General features: G+C 39.2%; 1 protein-coding gene across 7 annotated transcripts in view; it reads left to right on the top strand.

Annotated features, from left to right (window-relative positions):
- arhgap21a (Rho GTPase activating protein 21a) overlaps positions 1-27,190 on the top strand; it is a 97,310-nt gene that overhangs the window by 43,270 nt on the left and 26,850 nt on the right. For 3 of the 7 annotated variants that reach the window (XM_088321902.1, XM_088321901.1, XM_088321900.1), the window contains 11 exons: positions 11,210-11,398; positions 14,572-14,593; positions 14,691-14,783; positions 15,845-15,923; positions 16,028-16,082; positions 16,257-16,280; positions 20,924-22,574; positions 22,753-22,899; positions 25,514-25,616; positions 25,689-25,725; positions 25,792-25,911. In XM_088321902.1, the coding sequence (XP_088178028.1) occupies positions 11,210-11,398; positions 14,572-14,593; positions 14,691-14,783; positions 15,845-15,923; positions 16,028-16,082; positions 16,257-16,280; positions 20,924-22,574; positions 22,753-22,899; positions 25,514-25,616; positions 25,689-25,725; positions 25,792-25,911 (2,520 nt within the window). Of the gene's footprint in view, positions 1-977; positions 1,713-11,209; positions 11,399-14,571; positions 14,594-14,690; positions 14,784-15,844; positions 15,924-16,027; positions 16,083-16,256; positions 16,281-20,923; positions 22,575-22,752; positions 22,900-25,513; positions 25,617-25,688; positions 25,726-25,791; positions 25,912-27,190 lie in introns of those variants that run through there. The other 4 variants (XR_015847510.1, XM_088321903.1, XM_088321898.1 and 1 more) reach the window with 3 other exon arrangements.

The following is a 27,190-nucleotide window of genomic DNA, read 5'->3' as shown; positions in this document are numbered from 1 at the left end:
ACCCACGACAGGTTCCCATGACATGAACTGTGCCGCACAAGCGCTAACCACTGCGCCGCCGTGCTGCCCCATCTAACTCTTATTTGGATTAAAATGGATATTCGACTCTTCACAACTACAGAACGAGTACACGATAAATACACATTTCGTCCATCATCAAATATGTTCAGCAGCTGAACTATTCTCGATTCAATGTTTCTTTTGAGCTACTTGGAGCTACAACTTCCACAGTCATTGGTTATTTTAACAGATATTACTATAATTTGAAGCAGGGATGTCATTTTAATTTTGCTCTCTGGCCAGTTACAGACTTTCTGTTCTGAGGTGGGCAGGGTCAGTAAAAGGATGTAAATTCCTAATGTTTAGCTTTTATTTTTTGTTTTTTCTATATTATTCAACCTACATTATTAACCCACCCTACATGTTGTAATCAAGGATAACATCTTCTCTAAACACAACACATTTATTTATGAAAAATTGAGAGTATTGATTTTCAAGTTTGGCATTGAATGTGTTAACTGGCTTATTTTGTTAGGTGAGTGAATGCAGTTTTAAACCTGAACCAACTCGCCACTTTATACAAACTCATCACTGCCATCTAGGGGCCAGAAAGCATTTGGTTTGCATTTATCTAAAAAAATCCTAACTTATGAAAGAAATGCCCTAGAAACCTGTTCTTTTTTTGAACATACAGTACTGAAACGTATGGCAGGCTGGATAAAAACATACAGCAGGTCAGATCTGGCCTGCGGGCAATATGTTTGACATGTCTGAGCTAATGCCTTTCAGCTGGGTCTCCACATAAGAACATTAAAATTACAAAATATTATACAGAACTACCTGTGTGTACCTGTGTGTAAAGTATTTGCATATTTTTTGGTGTGAATTTGAGCTGGTCAAGTGGAGTAACGGGTGGATGTTGAGGAGAGAGGAGACGGTTGATTCAAATGAAAACTGATTTTAAAACATCCACTAAAGAGGATTGTCAGGCCTATTGAAGATTTCTTTGCTTTAATCTTTAATTGTCCTTATTTTTAACAGAGAGTGTAAAGAATCCTTTTGATACAGTTCTCATAATCATTGCTTATTTGAACAGATTTTTTCTTTATTCTTAATTATGAAACTGCCTAGTCTTTTTAAAAAACATATTTGGTTGTTTGGTCAAAAGTAAAAGTGTCAGAGCCATGCGGGGATGGAGAAGACAGGAAAAGGAAAGAGGCAGCCCGCCGAGCGAGTGTGTGCTCGTATGTTTGTGTGCGCATACCTCAGAGTTGTGTGTGGCCAGTCAGTGGGTGCGTCACTCAGTCGGCCGTTCAGTTTTCTCTCTGTCCCGGCTCTGCTGCACTTCTGGCCCGCTTGACGTCTTGAAGAACCATCTCCAGGAAGGATGGACTACCTCAAACCGTCCAGGACCTGTTTTTTCCCATAACGTTGGGTTGCTACGAGTCAAACTTGGCAATGCTATGCCGGCCCAGAGGAACGGGCTTCCTGAGGAGGACCACGCCGACCCCGAGGACTGCTGTTCGCCCTCGCCATCCGGAAGCTGTCCCTGGGCCCGTCTGGCCGGAGTGGACTGCTGCTTATCAGAGCCGTACTGCCTCTGGTTCCAGCTTTTGGCCCGGGCCTACTGGGGGGAATTAGAACTCAAAACATCTACCGTTTCTTGGGCTCGGTTGCGGGAAGCCTCCAGAAGGAACTGCGTGCGATGGCGGGTAAGGGAGAGGGGCTGTGAAGCATCCCTCAAGTTTTTGGTCCAAATTCCTGGATGTGTGCTAACGCTCCGGCGTATAAGTTTACACGGGGGGAGGACTACGCTGTGATGTCTTAGGAATTTTTCTCTGCGTCATCCGGTTCCCCTGTGGCACCTTGGTCCAGGTTCACTGACCGATATTGGCTTTACCGAAAAGCTCTACATATGAAACTACAACTGTAGCCTAGAAGCAATTGAGTCATCATATTGAGCATAGGGTAGGAGAGAAAAGGAAAAGTGCCGGAGGTCAGAGGCTCGGTACTAACAAAAATAGTTAGGGATGATGCGGGTGCTTGAAATCTTTGAAAATGCTTGCATTGTAATGGTGTGTTTACAAGAATTGAAAAGTGCTTGAATTTTGGGTGAGACACTTTAATTTTAAAATTGTGACCATGTTTCTCAACAAGTCTATTTAAAAATGACGCCGACACTGCTCTTTGTAGGCTCCACTTTGCCGTTGCTTCTCTTAACGGCAGCTGGCATTAGTTAGTTTGACATAATAGTAATGATTAGATATATTTGGTCCCTTTAGGGAATGTTGTTTTCCCCGACAGTTCTGTGTGGTGCGGTGGGAGTGGGGGTACAACCTTTGCTGTCCCAGCAGCGTGTGCACCCAATTATCTATTTATAGCTACTGGTTTTCCCAGGTGGTCTCCTATCCGAGCACTGACCAGGGCCTGCTTAGCATCCCGAGATCGGCGGTTCTCAAGGTGGAATGGCCATATACAGGGCATTGTCCTATAAGGCATCATCGCCCCCAACCGGTTGCACCCAAGAGGCCAGGTGCATGCTACACCTAAACAGGGCACTGTGAAATATGTATTGGTGCAAGGATTACAAATCAGTTTGGGACATTAAAGTCCCTGCTGTTGTGGCTGGGTGCAGTTGGGTGCCAGGGTCCGTCATGACTCTGCACCTGCTTCCTGCATCTGTATGCCAAAATAGGTGTGAGATTGGTTTTAAATTTCATTGGGTGTGGTCCTAAAAAGTTTTAAAAAGTCTTTAAATTAATTGAAAAAAATCTTAGGAGAAACCTGCCAGTGGTAAATTGTAATGGGAAGAAGTTTCTGCAACTGAAAATTTTGTTTTTATTCAACACTTATATGGGAAGAGATTTTTCACAAAAACAAATACATTCGTCATTTACTCAAGATCTAAAAATCATATGTCTTGATAAATGCAAGATTAAAAAAACATTTTTGTCGCTCTACAAAATACATCATTCACATTGGATTTTTTGCTTGAATAGTAACAGAAGTTGTAAAATTGGCCATGCAAAAGGTGTACGAAACCCTGAAGATTGGGCTTTTGGGGTTATAGCGGTCATGTAACGCCACAAAGTCTGGTTGATAAACATATTCCATGACACGTACTCTTAAGAAATTACGAACATTAGTATGACATTGCTTAGAGCATGGCTGTCAAACATGCCGCCCGCGGGTCAGGTCACGCCTGCCAGGGGTTTTAATCCGGTCGTGAGACAACGCTGAAAGGAGCGCAAGAGAAAAAATAAGTTTCAGTTTGAAATATATACACTGGATGTCGCCGATCCAGGCGTCACTCACAAATACACTCCAGCTGTATTTCTTTATCTATCGGTCTCTCTCTTTTTTTCTCTTTATTCCTCTTTCTGATACTGTCTGTCTTTCTATTTCTCACTCTTTTTTCTCTTTCTTCCTTCTTTTTCTGAGTCTCTCTCTTTCTCCTTCTTGCTCTTTCTATTTGCTTCTCTTTTCCTCTCTCTCATAGTCACTCTTTTTTTCCTTCTCTCTTACTCTTTTTTATCTGTCTTTCTGTCTCTCATTTTCTCTTCTCCCTTTATCTTTTTTTTTCCTTTTGTTTCTCACTCTCTTGGTCTCTCTCTCTCCTTGCCACTCTTTGCATCTTTTTTTTTTTTTCAATTTTCTCTCCCTTTCTCCTTTTCTCTCCCACTCTATTTTTTTCTTTCTTCCATTCTCCTTTTTATGGTCTTTCTTTTCTTTATTCTCTCTCTCTCTCTCTCTCTCTCTCTCTCTCTCTCTCTCTCTCTCTCTCTCTCTCTCTCTCTCTCTCTCTCTCTGTATAGAGGGGGATGAAAACCTATTGCAATTAACCCTCTGTAAACCCAAGGTAATGTAATTAAAATTTGTTTGCATATCAAACATTAGAAACAAAATTATATATAGAAATTATTCCTTTCTTGTAATACATGTGTGTATGATTAATTTACGTCATAAGTTACTTTGCGTTTAAAGGAAAAATCAAATGTTATTTACCTTTGAGGGGGATCTGATTTGAGCTGGTCGAGTAGTTACCGGGTTGATGCTAAAGAAGGGAGGAAACGGCGATGGCAGATTATAAGTGAAACTGTTTTCATACGGGAGTGTGATTTTTGCTTTAAATGCCTCCTTTTTTTAATAATAGTCCTGATCCTCGATTGATTACGGCAATATTCCTTAGTAATGATTTGTGAGACTTCTTTATATTTCTTAATATACGCAAGCTTCTGGTCCATGGTAAGCATATTGTTGCTTCTCCCTTTAGCATCCCTGCAAGATTTGTACCCATTGTTTAAAAACATTCAACCTTGTTACGAGATTTTTATGAGATTCTATGCTGAAAAAAGCATATTTTGTGTTTGGATCTACAATATTGGTCATAATTCTCCTGTATTCATTGATACGTTTATAATTTGGCCACACCTTGTTTTTTAGCAAGCGTGACAAAATTATTCTGTGAGAAATTGTCTTCATTTTTATATAACTTAGTTTCAGGGGACGTAAAGCAATGTATGTGTTCAAAATGTTGTCACATTGTATTTGCGAGTAAGTTGGTCACAGTGTGAAGTGATAAAAAAATGTCCTCCTCTTCCCTAAATAATTGCCTTTAAGCTTCGACGAGCCAAATAGCTCAGCTCTTACATAACCAGATTTCTTTTCTTTTTTCTTCTTTTTTTCTTTTTACGCGTGAAACCAAATAAATGAGTAGACGTCAGGCTTTTGCCGAAGATTTCATCCGTCAGAGCGTAAAGCCTACGCCCGTTCTTCTCCCCAGAGACCTCCACATCTGCTGCAGGCAATGGAGAGGATGTCTTTGTTTTTCAACTCCTACTTACTTTAATGGCTAGCTGTCAAGAGGCTAACTTTAGTGTTTAGTTTTACTCAAAGGGCTATAAAAACAAATATTTAGATTTTCTGTTTTTGTTTTGTTTTTTGGAGATCTATACCATATATTTTAAGACAAATTAAAAAAAAAAACACAAAACCTAATTCTTCTGCGCATTTTATTTGATTAGGTGACATTTGAAGATTTGCTATAATTTATGAAATAATAATGCCAGAGCCGATGTCCTATACCAATATAAATGTACAACTTAAAATTTGTCTCCCTCCCGTACTTACTTAAAGAGTGTTGAGGTTTGTTTTGACGTGCGTTTCTTTCAAAAATAATGGTATCAAAAAAAGTTATTTTGTAAAAATGTCAAAATACTGCAAACAAAAAGGATACTGACATATTTACTTTTAGCGCAGAGGCCGCTGAGCAGAGAAAAGGGGCTGCGTCATCGTAAGCATAGCTCCGCCTCTCCTACTGTTCATACAATCAAACTGCTCTGGGAGCTTAGCTGGAGAGCTGGGGTGTTTACCGCTTGTTCTGTGGGTTTTCATCATAAAGTGTCTCAACAGTGAACATTAATCCCGCAGCAGCACATTAACCCAAGGAACGGTTTAAGAGAGGTTGCAATACGGAGGACAAAAAGGAAATTAAAAAAAATGAGTCAAAGCAAAAAAAAAATATCATTGTTTGTACTCATTTTAATGATATGAATGGCTCCAAAACATTGTGCATTGTTGATCAATGATAGTAGAATCCGAATCAGTTCCTCAAAGCTGAACATTTTGTGTTCTTAAATGCCAATATTCAGTAGAGACTAATGATACTTTTGTTTTTGTTATACACATTTAAATTTCTGTTTTTGCGCGTTTTTCAGAGGTTCTGCGTGGTTTCAGTCAACATTGGTTAGAACTTAAATTGTAAATAGTTAAAGGTTCGTGTATTTCAAAGTTTTATACCACCGAAGAAATAATATTTCGAATTCATATTTTGTTGTGTAGTTGTTTTTTTCAGGGATTATGTGCTGCTTGACTTTGAAGTTGCTTAGTATAAAAAAGTTTAAATTAGGTAAAAGTTCCCAGTAGAGTGAAACAAATAAAGTCAAGTATGATATAGTACGAGGCGGCATGGCGGCTGGGTGGTTAGCGTGCAACCCCACGGTGCAGAGGTTGAGGGTTTAAGTCCAGCTACAGCAGCCTCCACTGCCCACGTGGGTTTCCTTCGGGCACTCCTGTTTCCTCCCACATTCCAAAAACATGCATGTCAGGTTAATTGGCCTGTCCAAACTGTCCGTAGGTGTGAATGGGTGAGTGAGTTGTCTGTTTCTGTGCTGGCAACCAAGTCAAGTCATGTCACATTCATTTGTATTGCACTAAATCACAAAATTGTCTCAAAGGACTGCACAGGATTACAATTACACCATCGCCTGATCTTAAACGAACATGCAGGCAAGGAAAAACTCAAAATCTCAGCGTGAGGAAAAAAGAAACCTTGAGAAGTGGCCTCACAAGTGGTAATCCCCCTTCCAGGATGACCAGGGTGGAATAGATTTAACCTTGGGTCACAGTACACAAACATAGTATCTCATTTTAACCAGTTCAGGGTTAAAATCCTTTCATGTTGCATGATTGAAGGTCCTAACACTTGTCAAATTCTGCGTTGTCTTGGAATATTTTACTGACATTTTTAGTCGCCTCTAGCCACCAAAGTTAGCCAGCACTGATCAACTTTAGCCAGTGACTTTTCATCCCTCGGGCTTCTGAAGTATGTTTTCTTACAATGCCATGCTTTAACTCCATTCTAAGCTATAAAAAACCCAATAGGGAGTTATTACTCTCTGTCACTTTGAGAAGCAGACCAACTACGAAATATCAACCTTGTTTTGTCATTTCTCTCACAGGTGGGTAGGCAATCCACTCACCAAATTATTTAATTATTTAATTCACGTTAGGCCAGGGTTGGAATTTGGGGCCTGTATTGGGTTAAAAAAATTTTTGGCCAAGTGGCTGATCCTGGAGACACATCTAATTGTTTCATTTACGAATAAATACACGCAGACATCTATAATCTTATAATTATTTTTATCTGTATTTAAATATATGCATCTCATCAAATTGGTTTTGAAACAATTACAATTATAGCAAAATAAAATTTTGGGTCCTTGTTCTAAGCACTAAATTTGATATTGAGTTTTGTAGTATTGTGTGGTCTGTAGTATTTTTGTAGTACTTCTTTCTGCATTAGAATTTTTGTAGCAGTTCTGTTCTATTTTTGTAATGTTACTGTAGTTTTGCAATGCTTTGTTGTACTCCTGCAGTAAAATGTTTAAAGTATTTCCATAGTAGTATTCTTGTAGTATTTGGTTGTATTTTTGGAGTAATCCCAAAGTAGAATTGGTGTGGTATATCTGTATTATTACTGTAGTGGTATTTCTGTGGTGTATTTGTAGTCATATTTCTTTAGGAGCATTTTCATAGTGTTTCTGTTGTAATATTTCTGTAGTATTATTTTTGTATTTTAGTTAGGTTCATTGTAGTATTTTTGTAATATTCCTGCAGTCGTATTTTTTTCAGTATATCTGAAATGGTTTGTTGTATTCCCATAACAGAATTGTTGCAGCACATCTGTAGTATTTTTGTAGTATTACTGTCGGTGTATTCTTGTCGTATTTTTTTTTGTAAATTTTATGTAGTAATAGTTGGTATTTTAGTATTACTTTTTTTTTTATTATTTCTGTAGAGTTGTTTTTGTAGTATTTCTGTAGTACTTTTAAAATATTTCTATAGTATTATTTTTGTACTTTTAAAGTATTTCTATAGTATTATTTTTGAAGTGTTTATTTGATATTTTTCAAATGTTATTGTAGTTGTGTTTTTGTAATATGTCTGTAAGAGTATTTTTAGATTATAGTATTACTGTAATAATGTTTTGGCAGTATTTATACAATATTTTTTTATTTCAGAATGAAAGTACGAAAATATATTAGGTCCCTGTTTTTAAGCACTAAATTTGATATTTACTTTTGTAGTAATTTTGTAGTATTTTGTACCATTTCTGTAGTAATGATTTTATAGTAGAAACACAAAGGGAAAATGGGCACAAAGCTGGGACCAAAACAAATCTTTCTTAGGAGTACCGTATTTTCCGCACTATAGGGCGCACCCCCAAAAAACAGTTTTTGGTTTTATATTTTCCATACATAAGGCGCACCGGATTATAAGGCGCTACAATGGGAACGTCGACAAAACAGTCAGATAGTTCAGTCAAACTTATTACCCCCTTAACATTCCGAAAGCTTGTAAAGGAGCAAATACGTGTCTCAGACATGTACGGAAACAGTGTCTGTACGATGTCACCAATCACTGAAATGCATCGTTCCAAATATCATTCGGAAGGTTAAAGTTTTGGGATTCAAGAAATGCCAAACATTTCTTAGTTTCCATTTTATTTTTTGCTGGCAACTGTGTGCATATGACAATAAACACTTTGAATTGAATTTAGTTTAAAAATAGACTCATCACAGAAACATCAAGATCGTTCTAAAACAAGATACCGGGAAAATATAAAGCCGCATAGCTCACCTAAGTTCTCTTGCAGCCATCACATTCAATAATGATACTTAACCATGGTCTTCTTACAACCGTGAGTGTAGTAAATCCAGGAGAGAAAAATATTTACAAATACAGAATAGTAAAAAAGGTTTTCTCTATGCCGTAGTGCAACCCAACGTGTGATTCACATTCATCTTTTTCGGCCAATTGCAGGCTTTGTTTTGCCCCTTTAGCCTATGCAAGCCTGTAAATGATAAAAAGGATCCGCCCTCTTTTCCTCTGAATAACTTTAGCCAATATTGACTGATTCAAATGATGATTGACACATTGGTTAGGAAATGAAACGCCGGTATATAAATCCCAGCATACACCGCGGACTTCTTCGCCTTCGGGGGAAAATCTAGTCGGCGGCCGCTTGCCTTAGTTGCAAGACTTTGCGCCTTAATATTGATCCATATATAAGGTGCACTGTATTATAAGGCGCATGGTCAGCTTTTGAAAAAAATAAAGGCTTTTAGGTGTGCCTTATAGTGCGGAAAATACGGTACTTTATTTACTATTGTCATGATATTTTAACCAGTTTCTTTTGCTGGGCCGGATGAAAAAGTCTGACGGACCGCATGTGGCCTACGGGCTGTAAGTTTGCTCACCTCCGCGTTAGTTAATTTGGTTAGATGTTCAGTAATTCACGCGTTGCTGTTGTTTGCAATCGGAATGCAAACTTACCGAAGAGCCTGGCAAAGACCCCAACACGTAATAACCAGAGCCATATGTGTGCCTGCGTAGAGCCTGGGGCCCAAAACCAAACGGGGCTCCGAACGGCGGGGCTTTATTATTTTGACAGATTTTGTTTTCTTACAATCCAAGAAGCGTTTAACAAACGCAATTATGTGTGCGTGTTTTTGTGTGTGTTTGGCCTCATCCTGGAATGCCAGACATTCCTGGCTGGCGTAATGACGGATGTTGCTCGCCTCTCGTCTGCCTGTCAAAAAAAATCGTTTCATTTTGAGGTCAAGGCCACCACCATGGCTGAGTGACGGTTTGATCTTCCAGGAGAAATAAACTCTCCAATTCTCGGCGAACGATTAATTAACGCAGGGATCAGGTACATATGGCTCGTGAGCAGTGTAGGCCACGTTACTTTAAAAAAGTAATTAGTTATAGTTACTAACTATTTCTTCCGAAAGGTTACTGAGTTCGTAACTGAATTACTTGAGAGCAGGGTTCTCCAACATTTTGCAAGCTGAGAGCTACTTTATGCTACTAACTAGCACAAAGGGCACCCAGTTTGATATGTATTTTTAAGATAGGAACTTAGCTCGATGGCAAAATACAAATGTGTTTAGTATAATACTCATTCTACTCTCTTACTTATTTGCTCAAAAATAAATATCAATACCTGATTAGATTTTTTTGTCCATAAAGCCCATAAACTGGAATTCATTTATTTGATTATTGAAATAACAACCAATTATGTTATTACTTTTTTGTTATTATGTTATTACCGTGTTGATTATTAAAAAGGCCTACATAGACTCAGTCAACAAAAAAAAAACATTTTACTAGAAAATGACAATAACCCAGCACTGGTGAGCTATTTTCAGAACAGGTCTGCGAGCACCTTAACTGTTCTTAGTGGGCACCCTGGTGCCTGCGGGAACCACGTTGAAGATCCCTGCTCTCTTGTAAAAGTAACTAGTGACGAGGGGAATAAACTATTTCTGTTACTTGAAAAAAAGTTGTTATATTTCAAAAAGTGTGAAACTTTCTGAGCAGTATTCAGTTTATGAGAGAAGAACAGACAAGTTGTTGTTTTATATAACTTTGTAATACTTATTGCTCCTCACCAGCAACACGTTTATACTACACTCAAAGTGCAACAAATATAAACAGTAAGCAATGTCATAAAACAAAACGCAGGAGTAAACAATATAAAGTATTGCGGCCAAAGGCGGCCCCCGGGATGAGAGTTTTAGGCCCCCTCCTTAATATGAGAGATAAGGGGACAGTGTTTATTATTTAACATCTCGAAATATACAGTATGTATATGGAAGCTCCTTAAGCTAGTAACAATCTGAAAGCTCACCGGAACGTTTTAAAATACAAAACCTTTTTTATATGTCATCTATATCCTTAGTGTCTAGTGGTTAGGATACGGAACTCGACATGGGTTCAATTCCCATTGCATTCATTGTTTTATGATTGTGGTCCTCAATACTTTTGGATTGATCAATAAATCCACAAATACGGTAATATTCTACCTCATCTCATCTCACTAGCTGCACCGCTTATCCTCAGTAGGGTCGCGGGGGTGCTGGAGCCCATCCCAGCAATCATCGGGCAGTGGGCAGGGGACACCTTGAACTAGTTGCCAGCCAATCGCAGGGCACACAGGGACAGGCAACTCGCTCGCTCATTCACACCTAGGGACAATTTGGACCGGCCAATCCACCTGAAATGCATGTCTTTGGAATGTGGGAGGAAACTGGAGTGCGCGGAGGAAACCCACGCAAGCACAGGGAGAACATACAAACTCTGCCCAGTAAGTCCGGTAGCTGGATTTGAACCCACACAGGAGGTTCCCAAGACCTTAGAACTGTGCCGCACACACGCTAACCACTGCGCCGCGGTGCTGCCCTGTAATATTCTACAAGAAAACATAAAACTTGGCGTTCTTTTTCAGGTAAATAGGAATGAGCATTATCCACGAATTAATACGGTATTTGTTCATTTTCATAAATTGATTCACTTCCTGGAACGACCATAGAAGCTGAGTGAACATAAAGAAACTGAGTATGGTTTTCCATCTTTTCCCCAGGCCAAGCAGAAGGATGGGCCCGAGCGAGGCGATACGTCGGCCTTGGCCTCCCCCGGGCCGGACGAGGAACCCTTTTCCTGGCCGGGGCCCAAAACCCTCTGCCTTCGCCGGACCTCTCAAGGTTTCGGTTTCACCCTGCGACACTTCATCGTTTACCCGCCTGAATCTGCCGTGCACAACTCTCTCAAGGTAACCCCAGAAGACATTGATGTCAAACTCATTTAGCATTTTAAATAACAGACTGGCATCTTAGAAATATAATATCTCATTTCATCTGATCTCATTAGCTGCACCGCTTATCCTCAGTAGGGTCACAGGGGTGTCGAGCCCATCCCAGCAATCATCGGGCCGTGGTCAGGGAACACCCTGAACTGGTTGCCAGCCAATCGCAGGGCACACAGGGACAGACATCTTGCTCGCTAGGGACAATTTAGACCGGACAATCCACCTGAAATGCATGTCTTTGAAATGTGGGAGGAAGCCGGAGTGCCCGGAGGAAACCCACGCAAGCAAGGGGAGAACATGCAAACTCCGCACAGGAAGTCCGGTAGCTGGATTTGAACCCACACAGGAGGTTCCCAAGACCTTAGAACTGTGCCGCACACGCGCTAACCACTGTGCCGCCGTGCTACCCTGAAACATAATATAACGTGAAATAAATTGTTATTGAGATTCTATAGTGAGTAGAATGCCTTAAAGAGGGGGTGAAAAAACACAACTTCACACAAGAGATGGTTGATAAATACAGACATCGAAATAACTTCATAATTCTAGTGTCAGAAATCCCTCCACCAATACATATTAAATAATCAGTATAAAATGTATGTTTGCTTAATATCTGAATTTTAGATTAAAAAAAATATGAACACTGTTAATATTTTTCCAACTGTGTTTTTTTGTTGTTGAAATTTTCCAGTAAAAGCTTCGGATTCTGCTCAGCCCTTTAACTTGATCCAACCGGGACAACCGCCAGTTGTCCTCTGGATCACATTGGCTGTTGCCAAAAGCCCCCTTCTTAATCAGGTTCACTGATGTGCTCGGATATGCAAAGGCTTTAAGTTGAAAGCAACTTTTTTTATTCATCATTCAAGGATTGTGTAGCAACAGATGAAAAAATATCCGATTACGCAACTCGGCAGGCGATTTTTTTTTTTTTTTTTTTTTAAGGGCGTTGGATTGGGGCCGTGGATTAATTGCCGGATTTAGGGTCATCTCCGAGGCAGCAGAGATAGAAAATCTAGGATGACTGCGGTATTTTTGTGGTAGTCCAGTTTTTATTGTTTTGGTGTAGTTGAGGCACGTTAAGAGTTTTTTTTTTCTGCTAAACTGGGAAGAATGATCACTTTTACTATTTAAAAAAATCTCTGCTTCATGAGTTTATTACTGTATTTTTTAGACTGCTGTTTCTCAAATGGTTTGACTCGAGCACCCATCATTCCACCCTAATGACAAGCTGCGACCCAAATCAAGAAAATGTTTCCACTTCTCAAATGTACAGCAGAGATCGTAAAATACGTTATTGATTTTCCATAAAGACTAGCAAAGCCAATATGATTCCAAGTACTGTACTGTACTCGCATATAAGCCTACATTGCATTTAAGTGACCCAATAAAACTGCTTTAATAAAGCCACATACTAGAATACATTTTAAAAATGAATAAAGAGTGTACCTAAACAACGATAATCATTTATGTAGTTGATAAAGATTAATATACTGGTGAAAAGCTAAAAATATAACATTTTCAAACCATTTACTGTATCTACTAGCAGCGCCTTAACACTCTTCATATTTTGCTATCATTTCCTTTTCAACTCTATCATTGTCACTGCTTTCCACTTTTTCCCCCTTATCACCAACTTTCTCGAATCCCATTGTTATGGGGAGAAAGGTAATAAAACCAACAAAATGAGATGTGGTCCCTCTTAAATGAGCAGATTGATTGAACAGGTAGAAGAGATCGAGTAGGGCATGATCGCCATCTACTGTTAAGGAGTGTAATGGACCCTCTGTTTTTCTTCTTTTTAGCATCATATTGCGAAGGTAAAGCCCTGCAACCCATTTTTGGGTCCCGACCCACTATTTGAGAAATACTGGTTGAGACCACTTGTTCTCAACTGGACTGACTTGAGGACCCACAATTCCACCTAATGACAAGCTGCGACTCAAATCAAGAAAAAAATACTTTTCTTAAATGTATCCAATAAAAGGATTGTGCAGCTTAAGGCAGATCATTTCATTTCATATAGTGTAACCAATTTGACTTTAAGTTCTGTATATACTTGCATATACTGTAAGCCTACATTGAATATAACTGTCCCCCTAAAACTGCTTTAGTATAGCCAAAATCAATTCAAAATATTAATAAAGTGTGTACCCAAACATCGATAATTATTTACTCATGTAGTTAATAAAGATAAATATACTGGTGAAAAGCTGAAAATATAACAGTTTTTAACCATTTACTGTACCTATTAGCAGTGCTTCAATGGCAGACTCTCATACACTTTTTCATATTATAAAATCCTTTCCTTTTCGATTCGATTGTTGTTTCCCACTTTTCCCTTCAGAATCACTAACTTTCTTGGAACCCATTATTACGGGAGGAAAAATAGAAAGAAGACCTACAAAATCACAATAAAATAAAAATTGTGTCCCTCTTACTGCGTCGATTGACTGAAAATGTAGAAAAGATCAAGCTGGGCATGATCACCATCTTCCGTTCCGGTGTGTAACTGACCCTCTATTGATTTCTTCTTGTGAATCATTGTGAAAAACACTTTTCTAGATTATAAGACGCACTGTACTATTCGGCGAACCTTCAAAAATAGCCTTTTTTGCAAAAAAATATTCCACATATGAGGCGCACCTGACTATTAAGCGCATGGAATTAAAACTACTTTAAGAGCTAGAGTTGCATAAAAAAGGTCAGACAATAAAAACCTATTTCAAAGAACATATGAAAATGGTTTCACCATCAAAAGGAAATGATTCATTTATAAAGGGTTACCGTAAGTAGTAGCATTTCCAATTTGATTTGTGAATGATTCTGTTCTTTATGTTAGTATTTTTATTACTTATTTTAATACCACTATCCTTAACTTTGTATTTTAAACTGAAATATTTTTTTGTTAATTTTCTTGCACAATCATTGGTTCAGCATTTGACATGTTACAATGACATTTAATTATATAGTATTTACTGTACAGGATATAAACTGCATTGGAATATAAGGCACACTATGCAATTCTTGCTAGATTTTCGTTTTCCGGTGCACATTATAGTCAAGGAAATACAGTTTATATACACAACATGAAAAAGAATGCTGATTTTATTTTTCCGTCCTCTGTTTTTCTTTGCTAGGATGATGAGAACGGTAGTCGAGGTAAGTCCTAAAAATAAAAGAAAATGTCTTAAATTTCCATTCTGGTATTCAATACTGTAAATTGTAATAAAAATATTTTGCTTTTTTTGTCCTGCAGGGAGGCCAAGAAGTCGCCTGGAGCCTATGGACACAATTTTTGTCAAACAAGTGAAGGACGGTGGCCCTGCACATGGAGCTGGACTTAGTACAGGTTTGTAAATGGTATTTATTTTTCATTCATTTTTCGATCATATTTAAAGCAAAAAAAACATTGCTGTATTGCAAAAAATACAGGCAGATTATTTTTTGTGTGCTTATTTTAGCAATCATTTTTCCGTTTTGAAAACCATTTAATATTTGTTTAAATACATTTAAATGTAATGAATAAATAAATGCAAAAAAAGTTAGTATTTATTATTTAGTTTCATTCTTTATCTGATCATATTTAAAGGCAAAAAAAACAGTTATACTGCAAAAAATACAGGCAGATTATTTTTGCTTATTTTAGCCATCACTTTTTCTTTTTTAAGAATATTTAATAAAATAAACAAATATATGAATACATATACATTTAATAAATAAATAAATGCAAAATAATTTAGTATTTATTATTTAGTTTCATTCTTTATTTGATCATATTTAAAGCCAAAAAACCTATCTATACTGCCAAAAATACAGGCAGATCTTTTTTTGTGCTTATTTTAGCAGTCATTTTTCCTTTTTTAACGAATATTTAATAAAATAAATCAATATACAAACACAATTAAATTTAATGAATAAATAATTGCAAAATAAGTTAGTATTTATTATTTAGTTTTTTTAAAGCCAAAAAAGATAGCTATACTGCAAAAAATAGAGGCAGATTTGGATTTATTTTTTGTTTATTCAGCATTAATTTTTCCTTTTTTTAAGAATGTTTAATATAAAAATATATATATACATTCAAATTTAACAAATAAATAAATAAATGCAAAATAAGTTAGTTTGCATTATTTAGTTTTGTTCTTTTTTTGATCATTTTTAAAGCCAAAAAACATAGCTATACTGCAAAAAATACAGGCAGATTTGTATTTATTTTTTGCTTATTTAGCAATAATTTTTCCTTTTGTAAGAATGTTTAATAAAATAAATAAATATATAAATAAATTTAAATAAATAAATAAATAAATAGATCATTCTTTATTTGATCATTTTTAAAGCCAAGACAAAAATACAGGGAGAATTTTCTTTTCCTTATGTTAGAAATTGTTTGTCCTATTATTTTATTAATAGGCGACCGCATCGTGAAGGTGAATGGCGAGAGCATTATCGGGAAAACGTACTCGCAGGTTATTGCCTTGATCCAGAACAGGTTAGCACTCCATCAGATCTAGTTTTTTTTTTTTTTTTTTTCGTTTTTTTGCCTTTCCATCATGACTCTCCCTTTATTTTTGTCTTGTCGTCATGGCAACACAGTGATGCTTCGTTGGAGCTCTGCGTGATGCCGAAAGATGAGGACATCTTGCAGCTGGTAACGATCCTTTTCTATACTTTTGTTGTATTTTATTTTATTCGCCACCTTACTTCATTTCCTTTCCGCTAAAGCCTCTTCTTTAATCTGCACAATGTGGTACATTTTCATTTTTCTCATATCTCTACTTACCTGTCTTCACTCCTTTTTTCGCCTTTTCTTCTCTCGCTGCAGTTTTCCAGGGACATCACCTCTCTGGTAAGATGCTACTAACTAACTTTTGGGTAAAACTATAAACCAGGGGGGGGCACACACACACAATCCAATTGTTCTCAAATTGTTGCTGCAATTTCAAATATTTATTTATTGGCATTTTGGGAGAGGGTGGGAGACTTTTTTTGCACATTCCATTTAGAAAAAAAAATCCAATAAAGATTGGGAAATAGCAGCGACAATATGCATTTATGAAGAAACAAAAACATACATTTACACATGCATTTACATGGTATATGTATCTTTTGTCTATAAATAAACCATTTAAGCAAGTTGAGTTTGAGCAGTTTAGAATTAAAGCAACACAATTAGTTATGTCCCTTTTTTAAAGAACTGAATATAATAGTATGCATTGAAAAACACAAACTACAACACACACACCCCCCGGAGGAAAACAAAGCCTACTTACAACAAAGGCAGTTAGTTCTTTGTTCCTTTATCTCTTTGTTTCCTTATCCTCACTGTAAATCTGGAACTGGAGTCGTCCAATTTCGTTGTCACAGCATATCCCATGTTGTAACAATGACAATAAAGGCATATTCTATTCTATTCTATTCTACACACACAGCTAGCTCTGAAGTTTTTCCCCCTTTTACTTTGCTAAATGTCTCGATAAAATAAAAACATGATAAAAATAGCAAGTAAAGAAAATGCCCTATAAGCAACATGTAGTCTGTGGGCCATAGTTTGCCTACCCCTGCTATAAACTGAAAAGCTATAAGCTATGCACAGCAAGAAATAATTTCCTACCCTTTCAGAAAAGTAATTTTGCACATTTTAGGTGTAATTTTGTCTTGATTCAAAACCTGGTTTCTTTAGCAAATTTAGAATAGAATAAAATAAAATAGAAGTACCAATCTGATTGTGCATACGAATTTAAGACACCAAGTTAAGGGTGATAGTATAAAAATAAGTAATCTTAAATAAATATAAACAAATAAAAAAATGAATCATTCCATGTCATTATCGCACATTTTTGTCTATTTTACATGTAATTTTGTCTTATTTTATATCTATTAAATTGGTTCCTAAAAAATACAAATAAAAAGCAAAACTTTTTTCTACGCTACCCTGATGGCAGTTTTATTTAAAAACATCGTAATAAACAAACTTTAGTTTTTACATTTGCTTATATTAAGTATGAGTCTCCTCCTTTAATAAAATGAATAAAATACAGTATCGTGTATTAAGAAAAAAGATACTTCAAAATGTTCAACCAGTAGGGGAACAATTTTGCTTTAGTTCATCAAGGAATCTAAAATTTGTTTGGCATGTCTTTCATCAGAAGTCCCACAAAACATTCTGAAAATAAAAGACTCAGAAAGCATTTTTTCATGTTTAAATAGCTATTTTGGGCTCATTTGAAAAAATAACCACCAACGCTAGTTTTTATGCAACCGAATATTTTGTAGACCCACATAAAAGTCCTCGTAAAGATAAAAGACATTTTTCATTTTGTTGTCCTTAAAAATAAAACTCAGACTCTATACTTGAACATAGGAGATGCCGTATAATGTATAACTTAAAATTAAACATCAGCTGCTCTCAGATCTTATTCCTCTTCAGTGTTCCGGTGCTTGAAATCCTTGCAAATAGTTGAATTTTAATGTTGTATTTTTGTCAGGCGAGACAGAAGGAAAACTGAGATCACTTGCACTCGTTTCTTGGTTTTTATTGGAAGGAAGGAATGACAAGGCGTGATTCTTCGATCAGTTGTTTGACGGATTCACGAAGCTTGACAGGCAGGGGCAAAGGCTTGGCGGGAATGGTCGTGGACAGGCGTAATCGTCGTGTTGTTGGTCGGGGCTGGAGAAGAAGGGCGTCGTCGTGTTCGGAAGAGTGATCAGGAGTCAGACGGGCAGGGCAGGTTGTAGGCAAATTCGGAATTGGGTCGGCAACGGAGATCAAGTAGAAGAAAACAGGAGGCAGGCAAAGAGTCGGAGGTACGGGCTTTCTGAGCAGATGGCAACAGGTAGCATAGTGCAATCAGACAGCTTGTTTCCGGAAGCTGAGGATTTAAATGGACAGGGTGCTGTCCTGGCTGTTGGCGCCAAATCCTGAGCACGGGTGTTCACGATCCGGGTGATTGTGACAATTTTCAAGGATTGAGAAGTGCTTGAATTTGGGGTAAAGTGCTTGTAAAGTCTCAAAATTGTTGCCATGTTTCTCAACAACTCAACTTAAAAATCCTGACAACATAGCTCTCAGGTGGCTCGCATGTTTTAGCATTTGTGAACTGCTGCTGGCATTAGTTTTTATGGTATTGTCCTATGAAGCGTCATCTCCCACTACGGGTAGTGCCCAAGAAGATAGGTGAAAGCTACATCTAAGGGCATGAAATTTGTATTACTGAGTGGATTACATATCAATTGCGACATTTATTAGGGGCCATGCAAAAAAATAGAGTTAGCATTTTCCAGTGGTGAATAGTTATGGGAAGAATGTCATGCAACTGACAATGTAAGCTTAATCTCATCTCATCTCATCATCCGTACCGCTTATCCTCATTAGGGTCGCGGGGGGGCTGGAGCCCATCCCAGCCATCTCCGGGCAGTGGGCAGGGGACACCCTGAACTGGTTGCCAGCCAATCGCAGGGCACACAGGGACAGACAACTCATTCGCTCATTCACACCTAGGGACAATTTGGACCGGCCAATTCACCTGAAATGCATGTTTTTGGAACGTGGGAGGAAACCGGAGTGCCCGGAGGAAACCCACGCAAGCACGGGGAGAACATACAAACTCCGCACAGGATGTCTAGGGCTGGATTTGAACCCACGACAGGTTCCCATGACATGAACTGTGCCGCACATATGCGCTAACCACTGCGCTGCCCTGCTGCCGTATGTGTATAGTTGCTTAATACTAATGTCATTTTACCCAACACCAATATGGGGAAAGATTTGTCTCAAAAACAAATATAATCACGATTTACTCAAGATCGAAAAATCATGTCTTGATAAATGCACACGCAATATTAAAAATTACATATACTGTGTATATATATATATATATATATATATATATATATATATATATATATATATATATATATATATATATATATATATATATATACATATTTCAGATATATCTGCAGCTCTGCAAAAATCATGATTTACACCAGATTTTTTTTTCTTTTAATGGTACTGGAGGAATTGGAAAATTGGCTTTGAAAGTCTTTAAAAAGTGCTTGAATTTAGCAGTGAATTAGGTGTATGAACTCTGTCTAATGACATTGAAGCAAAAACCAAAGACATCACGTTGTGCTGCACAACAACAGTAACTTGAGAGCTTTTAGCCAGAGTGCCATCGATTAAAGTCTGAGCCCGCATTTCTTTCCTTTTCTGTTCCTCCAAGGCAGCCAGAGGTCCAATGTGAAGTTTTAGCTTGTCCATTATCAGTCAAGCACGAAAAGAAATCTTGTTTTTTTGAGTTTTGGGTTAGATGTTGACTTGCATCATCCTTCATGTTGCCTGACGTAGCATTAGTGGCTAGCGGCAAAAAGAAGCGCCCTCTGTTCGGATTCTCCTTATTCCGCAGGGCGTTTTCACCGTCTAGAAAGGTAGGTGATAACCCTACTCTTGTCCCACTACCTGTTTTCATAGAACGGTAAAGTTAACGCGTTGAGTGCCATAGCCTATTAATACATTTTCAGAAGCATTGTTCCTGAGTGTTAAAATATGAAAATATGTTTTTTTTTTTCTCTTTAAACTATTCTAAAGTCAAGTCATTTTAATTTGTATAGCCCTTAATCACAAAGAGTCTCAAAGGGCTTCACAGGTTATTACACAGAGAGGCTGATCAGAAAACAGAAAGCTTTTTCAGTATGATAAATCACCACTCAATGGCAGGAATGGCTTTGATCAGATCTTTGTCGACAACTTTGTCTTCTTTCCTGTGTCAAACGCATAACATGGTGTGGCATTGTATCGACAGCCCATATGCCGCATGTGCGCAGTGTGGTGAGAAAAAAATGAAGATATAAGTACAGACAGTTCCAAAGCTTCTAAACTTTATTCAAAGCTTTAGTATTTCTTGAAATGATGACGAAATGGAAGATGTTTTGTGCACGTTCGTGATCGCCATGATGACCCGAATAATGTGATCACGTCCCCCGAAAGATTGGGGACTGAAGGGTTCTTGCAAAGTGCCTGCATCTTTTATGCACAGAACAGTGTTCTTGTACTGAAATTTTAATCTGCAAGCAAAGTTTCCTTGTGTTTATGGAAAGCAGTGTTTAGATATTAGGTAATACAAATATGAATTTAAAAAATCACTATAGAAAAAGTTCTGCTTGAAATGCATCCTTTCACAAAAAGCGTATTTTTCAGAAGTTTTTTTGGAAACGAGTATTTTCATGAAAATTAACAATGGTTAACTGCTGTTTACTATTTGTCCTGGTGTTCCCATTTGAGAGAAATCTCTAGCACCAAAAGAGTTAATCACCCTGAAAGTTTCTACTTTCTACTGGTAATACTGGTCCAATTACGTACACAATTTGGTTGCAGCTTTGTTTGTGGTAATTCGGGAGTTTCAGCAGTTGTGCTGTGAAATGTTTTTCTGTGAAGCTATACTGACTGTGTGGCCAATCAAGTGACATCGTGTCCCGTCCCTTCCATCGCAGGCGTACTCTCAGGATGCATACCTCAAAGGAAATGCGGCGTACAGTGGAAACGCCCGGAACATCCCCGAGCCGCCTCCTATATGCTACCCTTGCGTAGAAATCAAAGCGGAGGCAAGCAAGGGAGTCAACAAAGCAACTCGACAAGAGAAGAGCTGCAGGGTGGAAATACTGGTCCCTTCGCCTCCTCCGCCACAGACTGTAGTGTGCGTCTGCAAGGACAGCTCCAGGACGGAGGTGGCGACACCGGAGCAGTCGGCTTGGGCGGGCCCAGGCCACAACACCCAGGAGTACCAACGGGGTTCTTCTGTTGAAGCCAAACCTTCCGTCCTTGTACCGGTTGAAACCCTGCCCTCGCAGCATCTTTCTCGACCTTGCCCAAGCCGTACCCATACTGACTCGCCGGACGCATTGTCGCCTGAAGCCGACTGCCGCACCGTCCCCTTGCCGTCACAGGCGGCTTCATCCTCGCCCTCTCCTCACCTGAAAATAGACTGGAGGAACTATACCACCTACAAGGACTACATTGACGCCAAGAGGCTTCACACATACGGTTCCCGCACCATCCAAGAGCGCTTGGACAGCTTGCGCGCCGCCTCCAACTCCGGCTCCGCCTACAGTCCGCGTTCATCCTCGCCGTGTAGCAGTCAGCGAGGACTGAGCGCCTCTCAGGTCCGATGGCGGAGTGTATCTACGGATCGAGGGGTGAACGGCGGCACCGAGAGGCTGGGGGCGGCAGAGCGCAGCCGGAATTGGCCAAGGAGTGCTTCCCAAGATGCGTTGCCATTCTCTGGCCCGGCGGGCGTGGCCAAATCCCGAGCGCACTCTTTCGACCACCTGGTAGAGTCACAAGGCCTCTGTGCCGCCGACCGGACGGGTTTGGAGGACCGTCTTCTGCTTTGCCAAGGAGAGGAAGCCAGAGCCAGTAGGCATGCGGCGGGGCAAAGAGCATTACCTCATCTAAATCGTAGTCTGGTTGCAGATGGACTATTATCAGACCCGTCTTTGGCTGATCGAACGTGTAGCAAACCCCCGTTAAAGAATGACGTGATAAGGTCCTCGCGGCTTCCCGTGAAAAATTCCATCCCTGTAACTTCAACTGCCACCAAAAGCACAAATTCGCTGAAAGACCAAAGAACTCACGTCACCGGTAATCACGTAGGCCACCCGGCACATCTGCACTTGGAGCTCAGGACTCGGGCCGACAGCCTAAAAATGGAGAGTAAGTCCGAAGCCGGTTTGGTTGGGCGGTCTTCATCCTGTTCCGGTCCCCCTTCGCATAGAACGATCCATAGGGGGCTCAAAGTGGTCTCATCTTCAAACGGAACCGTGAGCCAAAAGTCCTCCGCTCGGACTAACGGTGGACCACCAGAGGGTGTGGAGGGAATGGATGCCACCGTGGTTGTCCTGAGGAGGGACAAAAACTCAGGACCCGTCCGCAATTGCCCTCGGTCTTATGTCTTCGCAGTTTGCGACGACCGAGGCAGCAATGTAGGCCACAGGTCGCCTCCGTTGATGAAAGCCGGTTCTGCCGATGCCGTGGCCTGTTGGACCAACAGCTGTAGGGAGACGCAGCTCAGGAGGCTCGGAGAGAATCGGCTTCAAAGTGATTCTGCAAACTTGGATGACTCACTGGACTCCATCCCATTTATAGGTAAGAAAATTCAGTGAAGTAACTGTCTCTGAGCCTTTTAGTCTTTGTTGTATAAGAGGCAATGTCCTCCAGACTGGGCAAAGAGACGTTCATGATTTTCTGGGCTATGTTTATGACCTTCAGTAAGAATCTGTTGCAGTACACTCCTCATACCACTCCGTTATGTGTGTGCCCTCAGATGAACCCTCTAGTCCAAGTGTGGATCTGGACCCGATCAACATTCCGGCCTCGACTGTCATCTCGGCAACGCCCATCATCACCACCGTGCCGCCCAGCCCTACTGCTACCTCGCCACTCATGCGACGCCACATGTCGCATGACCACGGTAACGATTAATAAATATTTGCCTTTTTGGGTCACATTTCAGGATTATACTGATACAGTACACCCCCAAGATATGACATGAATTCATTCTGTGGTGGGGATTGCAAAATGAAATTGCCATCTAATGGAGGATAGAAACGTATGCTCCTGTATTCAGGTACTCCAGGTTAAAACATTAAAATAATAAAATAATATACAGTTAGTAGCACTTGTATACTGTGTGTAATACATACATACATACATATAGGATCATAATATTAACCCTAGCAAGGGTAGAAATTCCTGAACCTTTTTTATTTCTTGATCATTCCTAGCTTTGTTTCTATGGTTATCATGTTTTGCTTCTCCCTTTAGCATCAATTCAAGCCTTGGCCCTACAGGGAGTGCAGAATTATTAGTCAAATGAGTATTTTGACCACATCATCCTCTTTATGCATGTTGTCTTACTCCAAGCTGTATAGGCTCGAAAGCCTACTACCAATTAAGCATATCAGGTGATGTGCATCTCTGTAATGAGAAGGGGTGTGGTCTAATGACATCAACACCCTATATCAGGTGTGCATAATTATTAGGCAACTTCCTTTCCTTTGGCAAAATGGGTCAGAAGAGGGACTTGACAGGCTCTGAAAAGTCAAAAATAGTGAGATATCTTGCAGAGGGATGCAGCACTCTTAAAATTGCCAAGCTTCTGAAGCGTGATCATCGAACAATCAAGCGTTACATTCAAAATAGTCAACAGGGTCGCAGGAAGCGTGTAGAAAAACCAAGGCGCAAAATAACTGCCCGTGAACTGAGAAAAGTCAAGCGTACAGCTGCCAAGATGCCACTTGCCACCAGTTTTGCCATATTTCAGAGCTGCAACATCACTGGAGTGCCCAAAAGCACAAGGTGTGCAATACTCAGAGACATGGCCAAGGTAAGAAAGGCTGAAAAACGACCACCACCGAACAAGACACACAAGCTGAAACGTCAAGACTGGGCCAAGAAAAATCTCAAGACGGATTTTTCTAAGGTTTTATGGACTGATGAAATGAGAGTGAGTCTTGATGGGCCAGATGGATGGGCCCGTGGCTGGATCGGTAAAGGGCAGAGAGCTCCAGTCCGCCTCAGACGCCAGGGCTGGTATCATCAAAGATGAGCTTGTGGGGCCTTTTCGGGTTGAGGATGGACTCAAGCTCAACTCCCAGTCCTACTGCCAGTTTCTGGAAGACACCTTCTTCAAGCAGTGGTACAGGAAGAAGTCCGCATCCTTCAAGAAAAACATGATTTTCATGCAGGACAACGCTCCATCACACGCATCCAAGTACTCCACAGCGTGGCTGGCAAGAAAGGGTCTAAAAGAAGAAAAACTAATGACATGGCCTCCTTGTTCACCTGATCTGAACCCCATAGAGAACCTGTGGTCCCTCATCAAATGTGAGATTTACAAGGAGGGAAAACAGTACACCTCTCTGAACAGTGTCTGGGAGGCTGTGGTTGCTGCTGCACGCAATGTTGATCATGAACAGATCAAACCACTGACAGAATCCATGGATGGCAGGCTTTTGAGTGTCCTTGCAAAGAAAGGTGGCTATATTGGTCACTGATTTGTTTTTGTTTTGTTTTTGAATGTCAGAAATGTATATTTGTGAATGTTGAGCTGTTATATTGGTTTCCCTGATGAAAATAAATAATTGAAATGGGTATACTTTTGTTTTTTGTTAAGTTGCCTAATAATTATGCACAGTAATAGTCACCTGCACACACAGATATCCTCCTAAAATAGCTAAAACTAAAAAAGCCCCACTCCAACTTCCAAAATATTCAGCTTTGATATTAATAAGACTTTTGGGTTCATTAAGGACATGGTTGTTGTTCAATAATAAAATTAATCCTCAAAAATACAACTTGCCTAATAATTCTGCACTCCCTGTATAGGGCAGTGTTTTTAAACCTTTTTTGTGCCAGGGCATGTTTTTTTACATTGGAAAAATTTTGCGGCACACCACTAACCAAAAACGTTATAAAATGACACTGAACTGTATGTTTAATTTTCAATATAATTTATAATACCCCCAGTTTTTACAGCACAGACATTTGACAATGACATAATATTTGCAGAAAACGATTCATAAATGTTTTATACAATTTTAAATTTTAAAAAGTGACATTGGATAACTTCTCACGGCACACCTTACAATCACTCATAGCACACTAGTGTGTCGCGGCACAGTGGTTGAAAATCACTGCTATAGGGAATACAGTACAAAAAAAATACAGTTCTGAAGTGAATGCAGTCAATTCTGAACTTAATGAAGACAGAAAGGCATTATAGGAGGTAAATCCGCCAATACGGTATCTGAATTTTCATGATGCTGTGACGGAACCTAGTAAAAGACCAGCATTTTTTGTGAAATTGACCTATTGCAGACAGACATAAATCGTCACATGTACGAGCATCGCAAAGTTTTTGGGCATTTACAATAATTTTAATGTTAATGATAATTGTTGCCGTAAAAAGGGGCAGAAAAGTAAATGGCTGAAAAAAAAATCTTATTCCACTCCTAAAGTGAAAACGTACACTGTTTATCTGTATAATAATATATATCAAAATAATGATATTACCCCCTGAACAGATTCCCTTAGGCTTACCACCATCGAGTCAGACTCTGGCGGCAAAACCGAGCGCTCGTTATCATACGACGAAGGTTTGGATAACTACCGGGAAGAAGGCAAAGGGTAAGTGGAACCTTTGACTGAAATTAAGACTTAAAACGAATCGTTTTTTACTTTAGCCTGTACATTTTGTAGGAGATCTTTACTGGCTGGGCTGAAAGGCCTCAAAAAGGTGAGGCTGACTTGTTGACATCATTTATAGGGTGGCTTTGAAAAGAGACTTTTCTCTCCATGGCAGGCAATGGACAGATCGTCAGAAGATTCCGGATCCAGGAGGGATTCCTCGTCTGATATTTTTTGCGACGCCACCCGGGAGGGGCTCCTGCATTTTAAGCAGCTCAACAACGACAAGGGAAAGGTACAGCAGTTTAAATTTAATATAGCCCACAGTAAGAATCTGATTGAGAGCATTAGCATCGTATTTAACTTTAATCGGATCAAACTTCATTTTTAGAGCACATTTCAGGAAATGAACTGACACTCATAGTGCTGTATAAAAACATTCCGTGAACAATAAATGAATACAATCCCCTCATCCTACTCCACCCAACAACCCAAAACACTAAATAAAGACACATACAATGGTAAAAATAAAAAAAGAAAACCATTATGGCAAGGAACAGACTAACTTATGTGCAGAAAGTTAGCCAAGGGAGGCTCATCCACACTGACAGGGTTGGCAGAAAATGGCCGCAGGAAGGATTTTCAGCCATAGAACCACAGTGCGTAGCCACCTGACATAAACACCTCCCCAGCATGAGAATATCAACTACAGAATTAATACATTAACATTTGAAATAAAAAGTAAAATACAGGGTGTACCAAAAGTCTTGGGCACATTTGAAGTCTATTGAATATCTCGGCAACTATTAGGGATATAAAAACAAATCTTGTCATTACAGAAATCTTAATATCTCAATTTTGGCATTGAATGTTGAGAGATGTTCAATGTGAGCACCATTGGTCACGCGATATACATCAAGCTGACATTGCCAAAATTGTCCCAGCATTGCATTGCCTTTTCGTGGTTGAGTGAAAGCCATTAATAGCGCTAAAAAGAAATACAACTTTTGTTAGGCAATTATTTTTTTTTATGTAATTACCTTTAAAATATCACAACTTTTATCTTACTACCATTCATACGTAAGGTGAAATGGGGACTTCAAATGTGCCCAAGACTTTTGGAACACCCTGCACATTAGAGTAAAAGGTCAAAAGTAAAACGGATCAAACTAACAAAAATAATCGATTAAATGCCATATTATATAAGTGGGTCTTAATCCTCCTCCTAAAAATATCAAGACCATTTCATAGGTGAGGACCAAAGTGGCTGAATGGTGCTTAACCAAAGGTTTTCATTCTCACTTTAAAAACAGTCAACAAAACGTGGCCAGAATTCCTTTAGGGAAAACGAGGGCTGATAAGATAAAAGCAGATCAGACGATTTAGACTTTTAAAAACTACTAAAAGCTCCTTAAGATCAATCCTGAAACTGCTGCAGCTATTTTAAAAACTGGTATGATGTGATTTCCTCCCCCCGCAGCTTACAAGTGCATGTGCTGCTGAATTTCTTAATAGCTGAAAGCTGGCAATATTCTTTTTGGGAAGACTGGAGAGCAAGGTCTTACAAATATCTA

Source organism: Urocampus carinirostris, chromosome 18 (genome assembly GCF_059441175.1).
Source record: "Urocampus carinirostris isolate Australia breed hairy pipefish chromosome 18, RoL_Ucar_1.0, whole genome shotgun sequence".
Lineage (NCBI taxonomy): Eukaryota > Metazoa > Chordata > Actinopteri > Syngnathiformes > Syngnathidae > Urocampus > Urocampus carinirostris.
This window is presented reverse-complemented; position numbering and strand designations above follow the sequence as displayed.